The sequence below is a fragment of the Rhipicephalus microplus genome, chromosome 2 (assembly GCF_043290135.1).
Source record: "Rhipicephalus microplus isolate Deutch F79 chromosome 2, USDA_Rmic, whole genome shotgun sequence".
NCBI lineage: Eukaryota > Metazoa > Arthropoda > Arachnida > Ixodida > Ixodidae > Rhipicephalus > Rhipicephalus microplus.
The window spans coordinates 250,445,069-250,464,743 of record NC_134701.1 but is presented as its reverse complement, the minus strand read 5'-3'; the positions used below and the strand labels follow the sequence as shown (position 1 = coordinate 250,464,743).

General features: G+C 44.0%; 1 protein-coding gene and 1 pseudogene across 2 annotated transcripts in view; one reads left to right on the top strand and one right to left on the bottom strand.

Moving 5' to 3' along the window:
- The window catches only part of Polr3C (RNA polymerase III subunit C), a 36,397-nt gene that overhangs the window by 7,128 nt on the left and 9,594 nt on the right, over positions 1 to 19,675 (bottom strand). For both annotated transcript variants that reach the window (XM_037421214.2, XM_037421215.2), the window contains exons 6-9: positions 11,728 to 11,905; positions 6,229 to 6,407; positions 1,734 to 1,854; positions 1,124 to 1,192 (exon numbers count right to left, since the gene is read on the bottom strand). In XM_037421214.2, coding sequence (XP_037277111.2) covers positions 1,124 to 1,192; positions 1,734 to 1,854; positions 6,229 to 6,407; positions 11,728 to 11,905 — 547 coding nt within the window. The remainder of the gene's footprint in view (positions 1 to 1,123; positions 1,193 to 1,733; positions 1,855 to 6,228; positions 6,408 to 11,727; positions 11,906 to 19,675) is intronic.
- Positions 15,423 to 16,267, top strand: LOC119186169 (uncharacterized; annotated as a pseudogene).

The following is a 19,675-nucleotide window of genomic DNA, read 5'->3' as shown; positions in this document are numbered from 1 at the left end:
GATCTAATGTTATCTGATTCTCACCAGCAGCTTTGCCTCTTTGCATGCTCTCCAAAGCTTTTCTGACTTCTATCATTACTGGTGGGGTGTCATCTGGGTTACTGCTAGTACTTATAGTATTAAGGTCGTGGTTGTCTTGGCTACTGTACAGATCTCTGTAAAACTCCTCCACTATTTTAACTATCCTATTCATATTGGTAGTCATTTTGCCTTCTTTGTCCCTTAGTGCATACATCCGATTTTTGCCTATCTCAAGTTTCCTCTTCACTGCTCTGACGCTTCCTCTGTTTTTCAGAGCGTGTTCAATTCCCTGCATGTTATACCTTCTTAAATTGCATACCTTACGCCTATTAATCAACTTCGAAAGCTCTGCCCGTTTTATTTTGTCTGTTGTACTTGAGACTTTTATGATTTGATGCTTTTTAATGAGATTCTTCGTTTCCTGGGAAAGTTTGCCAGAGTCCTGTTTAACTACCCTGCCTCCAACTTCCACTGCACACTCCGTAATGATACTCGTCAGATTATCATTCATTGTATCTACGCTAAGGTTGGCTTCCTCACTAGAGCCGAGTACTTGTTCTGAAGCGAGACTCTGAATTCCTGTACTTTTCCTCTCAGAGCGAGCTCATTGATTGGCTTCATGCGTATCAGTTTCTGCCGTTCCTTCCTCAAGTCTAGACGAATTCGAGGCCGTACCATTCTATGGTGATTGCATCGTACCTTGCCAACCACTTCCACATCCTGCACAATGTTTGGGTGTGCACTCATTATAAAGTCTATTTCGTTCTTATTTTCGCCATTAGGGTTCCTCCATGTCCACTAGCAGTTTCCTCGTTTTCGGTAGAAGGTATTCAAAATAAGTAAATTATAGCGTTCCACGAATTCTACTAGTAGCTCTCCTCTGGCGTTTTTAGTACCGATGCCATAATCTTCTACTGCCTGGTCTCCAGCCTGCTTCTTCCCAACCTTTGCATTAAAGTCTTCCATCAGTATAGTATACTGCGTTTTTGCCTTACTCGTTGCCGATTCCCTGTCCTCATAGAAGCTTTCAACTGAAGCAATGACTATAGTCATTGCAATGCAATGACTATAGTATTATTTATTTACATTTACCAAGCCATACCTGTGGTATGTCAACGTGAAATAAGTAGATCATTCTGGAAGGAGCATAGTCCGGAGTTCTTGGAAGTTCCTGCACAGAAAGCATGGAAGACAGTGATCCCAGTGTGCGCATGTCACTAATCACAACACCCTCACAAAAAGCAGCCAGTTCCAGGAGCATATTACAGTACTTATGCTACAAAATAAATCCGATGCATGCTTGCATTTTGAAAGATGAAAACGTTCCAAAATGCCGATAAGAAAGTGGCCATTGCCATAGCCTGATTGGTACAGCATGGCATAGGTAAAGCAGGAAAATCGGGATTAGTTCCCAATCGCAATAAGCTATTTTTCACCCACATTTATTTTCTTGGTTTTATTAGTTCAAAATTTCAACTGAAATCAAATTTTCCTGTGGTATTCTCAGGTACATTATCAATTGATTTTACACAGTTGTGACAAACAGAAAGCTTCTAGTTGTTCAAAACGAATTACTACAATTCAGGGTATGCCTGCACTTATGCAACCATGAAGAGATTCTCGGCTCCAATTTACGTTCTGGTTACGTTAGGTCCAAACGAATGTGCAGGTTGATTTAAAACACGCCAATTCAGGTGAAAGAACTTGCGTACCTGTGCCAATACAAACTTCTCCTCGAACATTTTGTAAGTCATTTCCTTGGCGTCCCGGGCAGTGATCATTGCAAGCTCTTCTATCTGTTTCTGCTCCAAATATTTCTTTTGAAGCAGAAGCCTGAGCAGAGAAAGAGTCACAAAGGCATTGTAGGGCAGACACCAGTGCTTGGAACGTTGCGTATATGCATTATATTTCTTTTCACAGACTTGCTTTTTTCTTTTCGTCGATTCATGTGACACAATTGTTGCATGTTGATTTGTTAGGTATATGTTACCTTCATTTTGTACCTGTTACTACCCACTCCTGCTTACAGCCTTTTCTGGGGGCTAGCAGTACTGTGTAAATAAATAAATAAATAAATGGGTAAATAAAGAAATAAATGGCTACTGACCCGAAAATGTTCGTTTTTCATACTTTCGTGTCAAATGGAAGGCCCAGCCCTCAAAACTTAAAAAATGCAGTTGCAGTCATGTCTTTAAAAGCTAGCTGTTTCTGCTGTGCACTTCTTGTCACATGATTGTGCAAAATATTGTGATACTTCCATGGCTGCTCCACTCTGTGCCTCTGCTGGTTGCGCACAAGCAGCCATTTTGCGTGCATTGGTGCCTGACATCATTAAAACCAGCTACATGGGTGCGTGGAGTCACCAGCATTGATACTGTAGTCTTACGTCACGCTGGTATCAATGTGAGCAGACGTGCCATGCAGAATTTGACCTATATCAAAATAAGATATATCTGATCAGCATCTAAATAGTGTGACACTTACTCAGAGCCATCTCTGAATACAGGTGATCTGTATGACAGAGTAAACACAGCTGAGACAACAGGTGTCAGTAACTCTGTAATATACAACTCAAGAGAAACCTCTAATTCACTTCGAACTGATCGAATACTTTTCGAAGCTCGATCTTCATCACAGGGGCACCGATAAGTTGAGGTGATAGGTAATTTTTGGCATCGATATAATATTGTTACACGACATCGGCAACGAGAGAGCATCAAGTAGACGAAGAATACGATGAATGCGATCACGCTCGTGTTGTTCAACTGACCAAGCAACTGCCTTCAGCACCCTTACAACATTACTTACTTCCCCACCCATCTGGGCGCATTTCGACCCGTCAGCCCATACTGAAGTTCGTACCGATGCCAGCGGACATGGAATTGGTGCTGTTCTCGTCCAGCGGCAACGAGGACAGGATCAGGTCATCGCTTATGCCAGTCCCCTCCTTTCTCTTTCGGAGAGCAAGTTCGGAAAGCATGAGTGCCTCGCACTAGTCTGGGCAGTCGGAAAATTTCAACCATACTTATTTGGCCGCACCTTTTTGGTAATTACGGATCACCATGCCTTGTGCTGGCTGTCATCTCTTAAAGATGCAACTGGACGACTTGGCCGTTGGGCCTTAAAACTCCAAGAATACAGCTTTGATGTGGCATACAAATCTGGCCTAATGCTTCAGGATGCCGACTGTCTATCCCATCACCCCGTGGACCCACTCGACCTTTTTCAGAACATGATTCTGACCCTTGTGTCTTCGCCATGTCTGCTTTTACCAACATATGCAAGAAACAGCTCAGCGATGTCCACTTGCGGTTTACCATGCAGAGTCTATGTTTGCCCCACGTAGACCCGTCGCTACACTTGTTTGTTTAAAGAATGCGATTGCATTCTTTACCGATGCAACACCAGCGCCGAGAGATCAGAGCTACTACTTGTAGTTCCTGCGACACTCCATTACGCTGTTCTTGAACAGCTTCACTATGCCCCAACCGCTAGACATCGCGGGGTCACGCGCACGTACGATCGCGTGCGGCTTAGATTCTTCTGGCCATGCCTTTACCGTTCTGTGCACCAATACGTTGCTACTTGTGAGTCTTGCCAGCGCTCCAAACATTCCATTTTTACATCAGCTGGTTTGCTCCAACCAATAGACATACCCACTGTCCCCTTCTACTGCGTCGGTCTTGATCTCGTTGGATTATTTCCTACTTCCCTCACTGGAAACAAGTCGATAGCCGTAGCCACTGACTACGCCACAAGATACGCTATCACACGAGCGTTACCGACAAGCTGTGCCACTGATGTCGCGGACTTCTTGCTTCATGACGTAATTCTTCACCATGGCGCCCCTCGACAGCTGCTGACCGATCGTGGTCGCTCATTTCTTTCAAAAGTAGTAAGTGACATCTTTCGCTCGTGTTCAACGTGTCACAAGCTCACTACAGCGTACCACCCACAAAGAAATGGTCTTAGCGAGCGCCTAAATTAAACCTTGACAACAATGCTCTCCATGTACGTTTCCAAAGATCACCTTGATTGGGACAGTACTTTGCCTTATGTGACATTCACATACAATTGGTCACGCCACAACACCGCTGGCTTCTCCCCCTTCTATTTAAAGTTCGGCGGCCATCCAGCGTTACCCTTCAAGACTCTTCTCCCATCAACTACGCAAATGGTTACCGAGTACGCCCTGGATGCCACTGCTCGGGCTCAAGTGGGCCGCCAAATCCCTCAAGAAGGTCTTCTTGGCTCGCAGCTGTCTAAGAAGGCCCGCTACGATAGCCATCACAGAGTAGTTTCCTGCTCTCCAGGTTTATTGGTCCTCCTCTGGGCACCACGCCGCCACGTTGGCCTCTCTTCAAAGCTCCTATTTCGCTACTTGGGGCCTTACAAGATTTTGCGCAGGCTTACTGAGGTCACATATGAGATCGCTCTGTTGGACAGTCAGCCGCCGTCGTCCGCACCCGCCACTGACGTTGCCCACGTGTCCTGTCTGAAACCATACATCTCCGCATATGATGCTACTCTCCTTAAGCACCGAGACGGCGCTACCAGCGGCAGGGGGTTATATGTTACACGACAACGGTAATGAGAGAGCATCAGGCAGACGACAAAGATGATGAATGCGATCGCGCTCGTGTTGTTGTTGCTGTTGTACCTCCATCTTGGCTGCAGCTGTCTCTGACTCTTCCTGAATATTTTGTAAATATATTTATTTCAATCATTCTCCCACCCCCATGACATTATCATTAATCTCACATACATAGCTTTGTTATTAGAAGAGAAAATGTAGGCCAAAGCTTCATTTTTAATTTTATGTCCGAACAGTGACACTAAAAAATCAGCATAGTGTCACAGATTTCAAAGTACTATGACTTCATTTTAGTGAGAACTGACTGACAATGAAGCCAAGAAAAATATAGGGGATGCCACTCAAAGCACTTGTAATGCACAGGTGAAAAAAGAAAAGAGGATGAAAGAATAAATTGCTACGGGCAGGGACTGAACCAGCAACCTTCAAATAAGGCGTCCGATGCTCTACCAACAGAGCTATGGTATGGCGGCAGTCGTACCTCCGAGCACTTTATAGGGCATATTTGTGCATTTAAACATGGGGGTGTCAGCTGGCGCTGCCAGTGGCCGGTATAGCGAGTGTGGAGCACTTTTTTTTACCTGTTGGTGTCACATAGCAAATGATCTTACTATGAGCTGGCCGCTGAAAATGAGTTCCTTGTGTCTGACAAAGAAAGCCCTTAAATTTACACTTCTTTCCTTCATTTATGACACTGTTTTGTGTTTTTGCCACATTTAGTCACTGCAATTTTCTGAGACCTGTCATGTTTATGTGTATTCTATGGATAATTTAGGCCAGGATGTAATTATTTCAACCAATAAAGAATCAGTATGTAGGCCCTAGCATACACCATTAAATCTATGATATAACAAGTGAGCATGGGAGCTTCAAGGCAGTGCCAACACTTGTGTTATCCTTTAGCATGCTTTCTGGCTTATGAGAATCTTCTCATGAAGAGGATGGTCGTTTTTGTGCTGGTGCTGCGGAAAGATAATTTCATAACGCACAACAAAAATTATTTTTCCTTACTGTCCCCTTTAACTTCACAGAAAAGGACTTATTAGCAAAAAAAAGCAAAGTCAAAAGTATATTATTTGTGGCAAAACCTCACTACTTGTAAGCCAGTTTGAAATCGTAGATTTGAAACTGCTTTTTCACAGTATTTAGGCTGCTGGACAAGTTCCAAAACTAGTCCAAATTGAGTACCAAGATCCTTTAGATTACAATTCCGTTCATCTCACTAACAATAAATGAAACCAGAGCAGACCTCTTTGAAGATCAGCAACGTCACTACAAGTTGGCTTAGGAACTGCAAGGTGGCATTCCCATCTTTTTTCATTATTGCATCTATCCTGGCTTATCAAGTCTAATGATCTAAGAGACAAAATGTAAGAACAAACCCTCTCTTGCTGAAGTACTTTGTCACAGGATAGTTGGTCGAGTTCGTTGACTAGATAGACAAGCCACTTATCTTGCTACCTTTCAAAGCAATCATTACTTGCTCAGACTTCCCTTACTGCGTTCTATATTGATTTCAAGCTATAATATCGGAGCAAGCTGTTGCAGTTTCGAAAACTGATCTGATGGCATGAAGACCTCGAAAGCAACAAGCAATAGCACTAACAATGTACCTGAATATGCGACAACTCTTAGCTCCAAACCGGTCCTGCACTATGGATGCCAGGACGTTCTCAGCAAGGAGACGCAGCGCACGTTCTATGTTGACGCTATACATGCCGCCTCGTTCATCCGTTCGCCTCACTAGGCCCAGAGCATCATCTGAAACAAGGCTCAGGTAGGAATCCAGCTCCTGCAAGAAGTACGGCAGAGACTATTAGTAAACGCAAATTTCGTAAACAAACTAGCTGTTTCAACAAAACTGCTTCTAATACAATTGCATTCATAATTCAATTCTGCAAGCCTGTTCATATCCCCATGAATCGAACACCTGTTAAGCGGAGCGCATTTTCCTGCTCCACTTAGGTTCTATTTCACGAGAATCTACTGCAATGCGCTAGAAATGACTGTTAGCAGAGCAAGTCAACAGGGGTTTAAGGAGAGAGATAACAGATATGCACGTACCAACAAGAGTAAGATGAGGTGAAGAACACAAATTGACTTATGTTGTCCTTACTCCTTTTCGCTAGTGTGTCTTATCATGAATAGGAACAGAATTGCCTCAAGGTACAAATGCAGCTGTGTTTGTATACCTACCTTTCCACATTATGTGAAAGGCCACACCCGAGAACACATTACTGTACTTGTGCTGCTCTAGCAAAGTTCAAGTAATTACTTAAAGAAATTCAAAAGGACTTCAAGAAGACAGCCTCAAGCCATTACTAGTACAAACTGGCTAAGATGGATGATAACAGAATGATCAGAACTGTGGCATTACAAGTGGAATGACGATTGAGATTGCAGTGTGTATGTCACTGATATGAAATCAAGTCTTTAGTGGGGACAAATAATAAGTGTATTAAGAATTGATCAAACAAACATTATGTGTAATGCCAAGAAAATTAAATTACTCCATTCTTAGAAGCTACTTTTTTAGGATGTTAAACTCAAAACAGCTCTGATGCAACTTCGAACATGCCTTTTAATAATGATAAATGTTAAGCAAGCTTTTCAACCTCGGCACAATGTTTCACAGGAAGCAGTTCTATTATTATGCTTTACTGTTTGATTTATTAATATGTGAGGTGTAAAGGCCCAAAACCACAATGTGATTATGAGAGATGCCGTAGCGGTGGGCTCCGGAAATTTCAACCACCTGGGAATTATTTAACGTGCACCCAAATCTGAGCACATGGGCCTACAGCATAAGCTTGACAATTACAACATGACAAATGAGCAGCAAGGACCAGAGGTAAAGTGTAATGGACCACTAACCAGTCCAAACTGATAACCTTCTAGCATTAATGTTTCCAAATTCCACAGCAGCACTTTATATATCCTTCCTCTAATGTCAAATAACAGTTGTAGTAGTGCCATCTCTTCTGCCGCTTTTCAATGATCACGGACGATGAAAATCATTGGTAGAATCTCTTTACAGAGTTAAATAGTTCTTCGAAAATTCCAAGTTTCTTTTTTTTTTTTTTAAGGCGGTTTTAAGGCATGGGTTAGGCTGTTTGATGTGTACAGAAAAACCTTGCAAAGCAATGACGCCACCATGTATAGCTTAGGAACGCGCTACAGGAATGAAAGGAGAGAAAAGAAGTGGAGAGAATGAGAAGAAGAAATAAGGAGAGCGAAATAAAGTTTCTCGCTGATGTGGGATTCGAACTATGGTGCCCATGATCCAAAGGAAAGCATTTTATCAACTCGGCTATCCAGGCAAACTAGGGGAACAAGCATTTAAGGAAACAATATGACTGCGTTGCTATGTGTGAAAGAATGAGCAAATGATATAGAGAAAGAGTGAAAGCATAGCATAGTAATAATTATTGGGGTGTAACGTGCCCAAACCAAGATACGAATATGAGGGAGGTCGTAGTGTAGGGTACCAAAAGTTGCGACCCCCTGGGGTTCTTTACGTGCGCATAAATCGATATACACAGATCTCAAGTATTTCCGCCTCGACTGAAATTGTGGCCACCACAGTTGGGATTCACTCCCTCGACCTTCGGGCCGGCAGTCAAGCACCATAACTACAAGACCACTGTGGTAGGTGAAAGCATAGTGTAGTCATGTATAGTATAGTAAAGCAAGGGGTTTGGAAAGGAAAAGGCCATTTATACTGCAGTATAGCAAGTGAGTGGGAAATAGAAGAGAAGGAAGGTGAGGGGCAGGGAACGCAGAAGTGGAAGGCCACCAGCTCCCCTGGTTCTACTGTCTTCGCACCAGTGTATTTAGTGTTATCTTTAAAGGGCCAGTGAACAGGCTTCGACATTTTTTTTTTTTTTTTTTTGCAACCTCAAAACAAGCTCACTCATTTATTCTTGTAGACCAAGGTAGCCACATTGCCAGTAGACGACATTACGCACCACTGCGCCTGTCGATTGGTCTTTTGCACTATAAAAGGGTGCTTTGGCCACGCGATGGTGCAGCTTTGGCCACGCAGTCCGCATTTTCACTTTTCTGTGCTGCAGTCTTGTAAAGCCCGAGACCTTCAGGACATGCGGTATCGCGAGAACGAAAGCCTCGTAAGATGAAGACGCGTCTGGCTACTTTTCCGCTAGGGGAAGGGCGCATACCTTACCAGTGCCTCGCGATCCACGCACAACCCTTCCTCCCCGCGCAGCTATGACAGATGCGGACAAAGGAAGAGCCTTGCTTGGTCGTTGGCGGCACGCTGACGACGTATGGTTGATGTCCTGCTACATTGTCGAAATGGGTGTAGTCGCAACAAAGAGCTAATACGCCTGCCCCTTTCCACTACGAGAAAAGGGCTGGAAGGACAAGCAAGAAACCAAAACCCATCGAAGCTGGTCTTTCTAGACCCTGTAACTTCCTCATTAGTACAGCACCTGTTCACAAAGTTCTTGCGGCAGCATTTTCACGCTGCACAAGTGAGCCGTTATTTCTCCACTGGAAGTTTTGGACCGTGAGGTTGTTTACTGGCCCTTTAAGTGATCTTCCAAACGCTATTCAACAAATACTGTTAAACCTGGTAATGTTGAACTTGTATACCGTATACAGAAATTCATAAACAAGGTGTGTGCTGGAACCGACATTTCAACGAATAGACTTGTTTTTTTCATAGTTAGAGAAAAAAAGATAGAGAAAGAGTGAAAAAAGAGAAGAAGGAAAATAAATAGCCAAGCTCACTTGCCAAAACATCGGCTCCAGTACACAAGCCTTGTTTACGAACTTCCCATAAAAAGCTTCCATCTTTCCCTTCCTGCATTTCTTTTGAATTAATATCATATATATTCGCAAAATGATTGCATTCTTTTCCCTTAAAAACTGACACACTTACTTTTTACCCTCTACAATAAATAATTATTGTCTAATAAAGAGCATTTACTTTATATGTCACCAGCATGGCAACTACCAAGAAGTTATATGAAATAATGTTCCCCAGTAATTCAAAAGAATGAAAAGTTATATGAGTTCATATGATAACATGAAATAAATTTGAGTGGACAGGTCTTGAAAAAACACAAAAGAAACAATACGAGCAACTCTCTTTTCTCATCTTTGTTTTCGTTTCTTGATGCTTAAAGTTTCATTTATATTGCTCCTCACTATTGCTTAATTGTAGATCATAATCAAGAATATCTACAAGTTCAAAAATTTTCGGCACGTTCTTCCACACAGTCTCCCTGCAAAAAGTGTTTATGGCTCAGTTACTTTTCTTTTCCTTTCTTTTCAATTCCCAACATACTTTTAGCCCCAACTGCACCTTATCGGTGCTTGCAGCATTTTAGAAGTCATGACGAACGATGTTGTCATCTTTCGTTTTTTGTATGTGCGTGTGTATTAATCTCATGAGCAGGTGTGCAAATCGATAGCTAAAACGATTTATAGTGATTTTCACATTCAATTATAACACAAAAGGTATTAAGACTCTCTAGAAAAAAAAAATACAACTACTCAGTGTGGGGCGATGTTTCTGCTGTACATCAGAACATCATTTGAAAAAAATATTGCAGGAGGAACATTACCTGTACTGAGTGCAACAGACGCCAAGTCATAACAATGAGTGACCCTCGGCTGCTGATTTCGATCTACAGTCCCCAAACGTCAACAGCACTGATGCAGCTCAAAATGACTGAAACTGACAACTCGAAACGAAGCGTACACCTCCAAACTGCTGTTGCTTGGGCAGCCGGCGAAGAAAGCAAAGTGCTTGTTCGAGTTTTATTCGATGGAGGCAGTCCGCACAGTTTTGTGACGAAGCAACTAGCTGAATAATTGCGTTCTCGATTACTCGGTCATGAAAGACTTTCAGTGGGCCATTTTGCAGGACAACATGACGAGAAGACCTTCCCGTGCATCTCTACATCACTGTCGATAGAAGCTCTCATCAGGACGAACATCCCCCATCAATGGATCCCACGACCAACAAGAGACTTGATCGACAAGCTCGGTCAACAAGGACATTACTTCTAGGACACTAATCAAGCTGAGAGTCTAAATGCTGTTCACATCTTGATTGGCAGTGACTATTACTGGTCATTTGTAACAGGAACTACCGAGAATTTAGAAAACGGACTAAAAGCCGTCGAGACATCCTTAGGCTGGATGCTACATGGACGAGCAACATCTTGCGCTACCGCCACGCATTGCATTGAGTCATCATTCTCAAAGCGGCAGTGAAGAACCATAAAATCACAGTAGAGAGCGAAAACGACTTAGATGTCATGAGAATGATGTCCAAAAAGTATAAAATGACCTGGAACGAAAACCAAGAAGCTAGTTCAGGAAAAAAAAACTTCCGAACAGTGCTCACATGCTAGCAAGATGTTATGTGCCTCAACGAAGTTACACATGTCGGCTTCGAAATATCAATGTGATCTTCGTATGAAGTCTAAGCAGCCTCTGGACTCATTCAAACAGAAAAAAGGGGTGCGAAAATCTCTGGAACTGGTAGGGCATCCCGACAATAATGTATTGTCGTGCAGTGCGGGAAATGCTGAGGAAATAATTCAACAATACACCGACAAAGAGCTCTTTATCCTGCAGATGACATCTCACTTATGCTACTGGTGTGGCAGGTTCAAGTCTTCCTCAGTTAAAAAGAAGCAGAACACTGTAAAAGAGAAAAACTGCTGACAAGACAAGATATTGGCCATGTAGAAAATATCATCGCACCGGCTGTTCAACATATGTACCCACCGGAACCAAACTTTTCTAGAACTTCGGCATGCTGGGAGTTTGTTGTAAAAAGATCGACAAAGAGAACGATGATCTGTTCAGGCCTTCGGTGCACGCGCTGCAGCAGCAACCCAGGAAGTCGGGCTGCGGTTTATTGTAAATAAACCCCTTCTTATACGCAATGGGAAGCTTGATTTTTTTTTTTTAATGGCAGCATGACCAAACGATGTAACGCGATTCAGGAGAGATGCAAACATGTGGCATTATTAGGGCTGTCAGGTCACTGTGAAAAAAAATCAGTCCGCACATATTTACTCCACCAAAACAACATATACACGTGAACAAGCCCCACTTTGATTTCGTCTTACCTGTGGGGAGGAAGTAGTCTCTCGCTTCAGGAACTGGTGAATCTCACTGCGACTGACAGGGGCGCTGAAAGCGTCTTTTGGGTTGCATCGCGTCTCCGACAGGCGCAACATGGTGCGCACCACCTCGCCGGCCTTTGCACCCATTCTCTTCGACAACGCCTCAACAATCAGCTGGTCCCTGCAGCGCACATCAGTGCAGCAGTAAGGAAATGCTCGGAACACATCATGTGGCAAGTACATACATACTGTAGCAAATGAATCGTTGCAGTTAAACACTGCTGTTGAAGCAAAGGCTTCTTTCAAGCTACACGAAATTTTGCTTTTGTGTTGCAGACTGTGGGCTCTACATACCTTCCAGAGCATCGAATTTTCATCAGGTAAATGCGGAAAAACTCGATGTACCTAAAATTAGGTACATATTTAAAAGGCGGTGGCATTTTCTCCTCAAAAGCACAGGCACACAAGCCTGCACCGATGAGCATGAGCTTTAGGCTAATGTCATAAGCTGCACGGTCGGTGAACCTGCTGTCGGAAGACATGACGGAGTACATGAACAGAACAATTTCTATAGTTGCGCGGAAATTGGCTGCAGCACTTCAGTAATCCGTGTGGGGGCTTTTAGGTTATATTAAAATGTAGCGCATTTGCCCTACAACAGTTTAGATAAAGAGAATCCTTTATGGTCATTCACACTTGAAGATGCAGAGATTTCATCACGCTAACATAAATGTACTGGCACAAACATGTCAAGCATACTCATTTCTTTAGCACAGCATAAGAAATGCTGTTGCCTACAGACACCTGCATGTGCTGTTCTAATCATCTTGCAAAAGCTACTCTGTACCACAAAGTGAACAAATGAAGATGCACCTATGCTACCCCAGAAAGAGAAGGATACACTACTATTTAACGTTTTTACTGTCTGATGTACTTGTACGTTCTCATATCTCCCCTCTTCCCCTTTCATAGTGTTACTCAAGTACCGGTCTGTTATGGACTCTAAAATTCACACCGGAGTGCAAAATTGACGTTTTTTGTGCGATCCTACTGGTTTCACCATCTCTCGAATCTAGAAGCACACATTTTTGCTCCTTGCCGTTTGGTACATGTATTTAAGAGGTGCCGTGTCCACACTTCTTTGCTGGGGCATAGCTGCTCTGCGGCCTACTCACAGGGTTGGAGTGACCATATGACACGCTGGCGACTGCGGATACAAGAATTGCACAGCAATCTGATGCATGTCCTCAGTTTTTTTTTTTTTTCTGCTATTGTATTGGCATGTCTGCTCAGAGCATGAAGCTCGAGAGCGCTCGCCTTCGCCGCTCCAATAGGCCGAAACATGACTGAATCACAGCGGCCTTGCTTGCAGCTATCAGCAACAAAAGAGGTTGCTCTATTCCTTTTATATCCCTATCTGTCATCTTTACTTCATAACATGCCATTTCTCAGCATTTCAAACTTTTCTGACAATCCCGAAACAAAGTGAACACTGGGGGTGTATTGCGACCAGAACCACCCAACAGTGAAAGGGTTAAATGACAGCTCCAGTCCAACATGAAAAGCGTGAAAAGTGCAAGCAGCTCTACTGTGAGAGGGATGTGTACAAAGCTCTAGGGTCAATACAGAGAAAACCCTCGGCAGTGACCACTGCATACTCAACACCACCGTCACAACCAAACCAATGGCAAGACGCTATGCCCAAGCCTGCATACACGACTGGACAAAGTTTCAGAAAACCTACACTAATCTGGCCCCTATAGGTGAAACAGGTTACCACACATGGTCCCGAGAATCAGTCACACACCTTCGTTCGAGAGAAACTCAAGTTCAATTCTCAGAGGCTACGCGGGGAGTGAACAATCACCTCCTTCACCTCTGAGAGGTGCGGCACAGCCTGGTTCACAGATGGCGCCGCCAAAAACGCAATCGGAAACTCAAAATTCGCATTGCCAAGCTCATCCAACGAGCAGCAGAGTACGCGGCCCAGCTCGCCGACTCGAATTGGGTAGACCAATGCAACATGGCTGCTAGACATATGTCCAGCCGGAGCACTAGGCGTCTCTTAAGTGCTTTGATTGAAACGACCCAAACCAGAGCCGAGACACAAAAACATCTCCAACGGGCAATCCATGCCTTCGACGGAGACACCTTAAAATTTATCATGCAAACTATGCGATCAATACCTCTGTGTTTGACATCCCAGCCAAGGGCCAGCGCACTCATATGCAGGTTCCAAGAACGCGGAGCTGGATCAACCGTTCCAGCTCCATTACCTGAAGGCCGCCTTGACTAAAATGAAGCGAGGAACGGCGCCGGGGAGAGACAAAGTAACAGTGAAATTACTTGCCAACCTTCCCGACCCGACCTATGACACACTCCTCGGGTACATAAACTCAATCTGGCTTGGTGGGACACCCCTTCCAATCGAATGGAAGACCGCCCTGGTCACTTTCATTCCGAAAGCCAGCGAATCCATAAACACAGACAACCTTCGCCCCATCTCTCTCATGTCTTGTGCGGGAAAGCTGATGGAGACTATGGTGCGAGATCGCTTGTCCGAGTTTTTGGAAAACCAACACATATTCCCAGACGCAATAATCGGGTTCCGTCCACACCGGTCTGCACAGGATGTCCTGCTTCAATTAGACCGCAAAATTCTAAATTCCGTCGAATGTTCTCCTAATGACAAGGCAGTCCTCACCCTTGATTTGAAGGGGGCTTTTGACAATGTCATACATGACATAATACTGAAGCACCTTTCCTAAACCAACTGTGGACACAACATGTTTCAATACATTCGACAATTCCTCTCTGACCAACAGTCATACATCCAAATACAAGATGAAGAACACGGCCCCTCCCAATTAGGTACGAGAGGCACCTCACAGGGTGCAGTCCTCTCACCCCTATTGTTTAATCTGGCTATGATGAAACTCCCCGCTTAGCTAGATAATGTTAAAGACATACAGCGCACGCTATATGCCGACGATATTACCATATGAGCTAAACACGAATCGGTAGGAGACATAGAAGCCAACTTGCAGCAAGTGGCGGAAATCGTGGACGCCTACGCCCGTCATTGCGGCCTCCAATGCTTCCCGACCAAATTGGAATTTGTGCACATACGCCCCTCGGCAAAGTGCACTGCCAAAATTGAACTGTCCACATTAAGCGGACCCATCCCAGAACACGGTGAGATCAGAGTACTGGGTCTGTTTATTTATAAACATCGCCGAGTCGATACAACATTGACAAAACTGCGCAAGGTGGGGGACCAGGTGAACCGTATGGTCCGCCAGGTTTCCAACAAGCGCGGGGGGTTACGTTGCAAAGATGCCTTGTGGCTGGCACATGCCTTCGTAACCAGTCGAGTCCTCTACTCGGCTCCTTACCTCTACCTGCTCAAGTTGGACGAGAACGCCCTTGAGGTGATTCTCAAGAAGAAGTACAAGCATGCCCTAGATCTCTTAATAACCACGTCTAACCAGCGCTTTATGGGCCTAGGGATGGTAAACACTTTCACAGAGCTCTGGGCAGCACACTTGATTAACCAATACACGAGACTTTCGAACACTCGGTCGGGTTGCCACCTATTAGCCTGACTACACATCCACCACCCAACAGAGACGGAAGAGCGTGTACACATCCCAGAAGTCTGCAGATACGCCCTGCACGTGCACCCTCTTCCGGCCAACATGACACGTGACGACCACAATGGCAGGCGCCTATCACGGGCGGAGGCACTAGCACACCAGTATGGGAACAAACACGGCATATTTTACGAGGACGCCTCCGGCCCTCACCATGGGAGGTGGTACACGGCTGCAGTCGTCCACCAAAACATCGCGGTGAATGGTCTCACATTCAGAGCACAGGACATAACATGTGCGGAGGAAGTGACCATCGCGCTAGCTGCCGCAGACGAGGACTCACGCGTCATCATTACAGACCCGAGTGGAGCCTGCAGAAATATTCAACGCAGGTACGTCCCATACTTGGCGTACCGCATCTTACAAAATAGTAATTACGTCGCGGCCCCCGCGTCCCGTAGCATCATAAGGGCTCCAGCTCACATGGGCCTCGAAGGCAATGAAACTGCTGACACCACCACCCGCGCGCTCACTCTCCGGATAACGCCTTCAGACCTTTCCGGAATGGATCCCGAACCTAATCCAGTCTTAACATTATGAGAAATTACTGAATTCTATCGATTCGGCCACGCGATTTATCATAAACCTTGTAAGGGCCTTACAAAGGCAGAGGAACGCTTACTTCTCCACATTTACATCAAAACAATGGCCTGGCAGTTTTCAAATATCTTGATCCTGCGTGTACAGGAAAATGCCTGAACTGTGTGGAGAAGTCCTCTGACATCTTCCACATGGTGTGGGCATGCCAGTCAACTCCGCACCTCACCCCAAAACCAAACCCTACCCGGGAGGACTGGGCGGCAGCCCTGCTCAGCTGTTCCCACCTGGCGAGACAGAACTCCCTGATCAACCGAGGTCGAGTCGCGTTGGCTGCCAATGGACTTCTGTAACGAGGAGCCCATAGTGTGTGTAAGGGGTGGCCCGCACCGGGCCATCTTCCTCTTACTCCCTGTATATAAAGTTTCTCTCTCTCTCACTCTCTCTGAAAGCTCTACAGCAAATTTATTGCCCAATATCACATCTAGTCTTCTGACATCGCTGTCTCATGAATGCACCTGCCCCCCCCTCTGCCACTCTCTATGCTTTCAGCGGCATTTAATTCCCATGAGGTGATTTACTTTTGCTAATTATACAAATGTAACATTCAACTTATGGCCCACACACAGACACAAAAGTGTTGCCACGTTATTCGCCAAAAAATGAAATTCTGGCTAGCCTATTGGTAATTTCTAGCTACAATTAAAATATGAAAAATGCAGGTTTTGAAAAATTGTTTTCCGAGTTCCGCAAGACCCAATTAATACAGCCCTTGTTAAGTTGAGACATGTGACAGTGACAACCGCACATGCACTCACACGTTGCTCTACATGTTTGTAGATGGCATACACAGCTTTATATGAGCAATGCAAAAACCGAGGGCGTTCCAAGGTTTAGCAGATTTCAAGGGTACAGTTTCATTGCCACAGTCATCAGTAGAGAACACTGTAAGACCAATAAAAAATTCAATGCTTCGTGCTTATTGTGCCATTAAATAGCCATTGCACTCTCATTTACCACCATGAATGACTTCATCTAGGTTATGTGCTTGCCGAACCGAGTAACCATAATCTACGATGGCACCGACAGTGATTGCCGTTTTGTCTGCGGCAGTCTTGAGAACATTCGTTTGCTTACAACATGGTACTCCTTGGCTGTAACTTCATAAACACGAGATCACCGCTGGTACTCTCGTCGACAGCAACCACGCAATGTCTCATGTGGCAGTTGCAGTGAGAAGCACTTTCGCTTCGCCTCAGTTCAATGTGCGCGCAATATCACAAACATTGCAGAAGCTATTGAGAATCAAGAGTGATTCAAGTATGGCCCTCCGATCCCCATGAAGAGTTGTGGCAGCATGGCAATCGACGCATTATCTGTTGCTGACTAGCTCTTTGGTGAAAAAAATAATTGAAATATGCACACGAAAATGGCGAGTATGTCTAGGATAAAGACATGGTTCTACTGCTTCTGCTGTTGTACTGCGAAGGAAGTTACAAGGTTATAAAGTTATAAAATAAGGGGGTGATCCCACGAGAGATCGACACGGGTCCAAAAGTTGATATTTTAGATTTCATTGAGTATTTTATATTTCGTGCACCTCTCACCAGGTAGCCGGAAAGTCAACTTCGTTTTATTATTGACGGCATAACTTACGAGAAAAAAAATATCAAACTTCACCAACACGGAGGCACCAACTTCGTCACCTGTCATTTTCGAAAATTGCAGATGCTATAAAAAGACAAATATTTTTGTTTCAAGGAAGATATTTTTTACCTGAAATGAATGTCTAATGAAGAATGGATTCATACGATTTCAAGTTTGCAGACCTTAAGAAAATAGCTTTTAAAAATGTCAAATTTTGCGGCAGTTTAAAATAAGTTACGTATTCCCCATTTTTTTTTCTTCGAAAGTAATGCAAGCAGCGTTTTCAAACTTGACACGTTTTAAGGATATAGTGTATTCATTAGGTACATAAATTATTGCTGCCGTAGGGCAAATGTAAATTTTTATATATTGCCTCAAAGTTCTCAAATTGGCAAAAGTGTACTCCACTGAAATTTGAATAATAGAAAAACACCATCTTCGATTTTTCTTAAGATCTCGTAAATAGACAACCGAAGGCCATCATACAGTAATATAGAAAAACATGTTGCATTATTTTGTTTTTAGCAACAATATTCGTGGTACAAATCAGAGCTTTTCGAGAATGCGCTGATAAGTTGAGAAATCTAGAAATCGGAACCGAAAAGCGGCAATGAGCTTCAAACGCGAATAAACGTCACCGCATTTGGTGAAGAAAGGCTGTTTTAGCACTGTGACAAATACGTACCCATGAAGGCACATTTATGCTCCTGATAACACAGCTCTAATGGAGGAAATCTTTGACACTGTAACTCAGTTGCAAAACATCTGTCTATATTTGCAGATAAACTCAAACATGAAAATGTTCCAACGCAAGTGTCGGGTCTCGCTAGAAAAAGCATATGCGCTTGAAGTACCCTCACTGGTATTTTGGTGGTGACTGCGTGAAACAAGAGATATCGCTCAAAATGGCTGCATCTTTTGCAGATCACATTTAGCAGTAGGTGACGCTAACAAAACACGACCACGATCAGTGCTTTCAGACGTGCTTAGCCAAACATGCCAAGAATGTATGCCTGGAACACGTGGCAACGATTTCCACTGGCTCTTCTTAAACTGACGGAATGTTTCTAGCTCGTCTGCATTTGCACACAGCAGCTTGACATTCTTGAGCTTCGCGCTCATTTGCGCCACCATTTGGGATGCTGACATAATCACAGCTGAGCTTGCCGCTCTGAGGTTGTAGAGCGTAGCCTGATGCTTTAGTAGGCCACCAACGCCGTCACAAGAGTTCTTGCCATATCCTGTGGCCGAAAAAATCCACTTTGTTGATATATGATCTTTCTGACATAACTCGAACTGGTACTTGTTTTTGAAGTTACTGCATGCACCATCAGAAACATAAGTAACATGCGTGTCAGGCTTAAGTTGTTCCTTCATATGGTTGTGGATTATTTGTAGAGCAAAACAGCCATGTGCAGCATCATGGCATATGTCATCACTGATGACGGCAAAACTTTGAACTGATTGCTTCCTTGTGACAACACATGTGAATATAGACACCTGTCTTTTGTGCCAGTGATACGACTGTACCTCATTCGGCAAAATGGCTGTCCAATTTTCGGCGGAATCAAAGTGCAAAATGCAAGATTCTTTTTCTTGGTTCTCTTTCACCTGGCGTATTGCTGATTCTTGAATGTATCTTATGTAATCATGGGTAATCCACTTCACGAACCATAGACTTAGCTCTCACAGAAAAGCACTTGCCTGAGCTGTTTTTTTTTACTAGATCGCCATTTTCCCATACTGCATAGGCTACCTCAATATCTTCAGGGATTCTTAAACATGTGGCTGTCAGAGCGTCCTCCTTAGCACAATAGTCACAATGGCCTAAAGAACAATCACTTGTAGAAGAGCTGCAAAGACATAGTTCTTTCAAAAAGTCCGCCGTGTAGGCACCATCGGTGACGTCTTGTAGGGCAGAAACACACTCCGTGGCATTAGCACAGTATATACAAAGGCACACTTCTTGGTGTGGTGCAAGAAGAAACCACTTCGGCCTCAGTGAATAAAACTTTGAGAGCCCAATAGACGTGTTCGGATTAGCTTCTCTAAAGACACAGTAAGCCTCTCGCACCGAATGGGTCATAAACCTTTTCGAAACAAGCTCCTTTTTT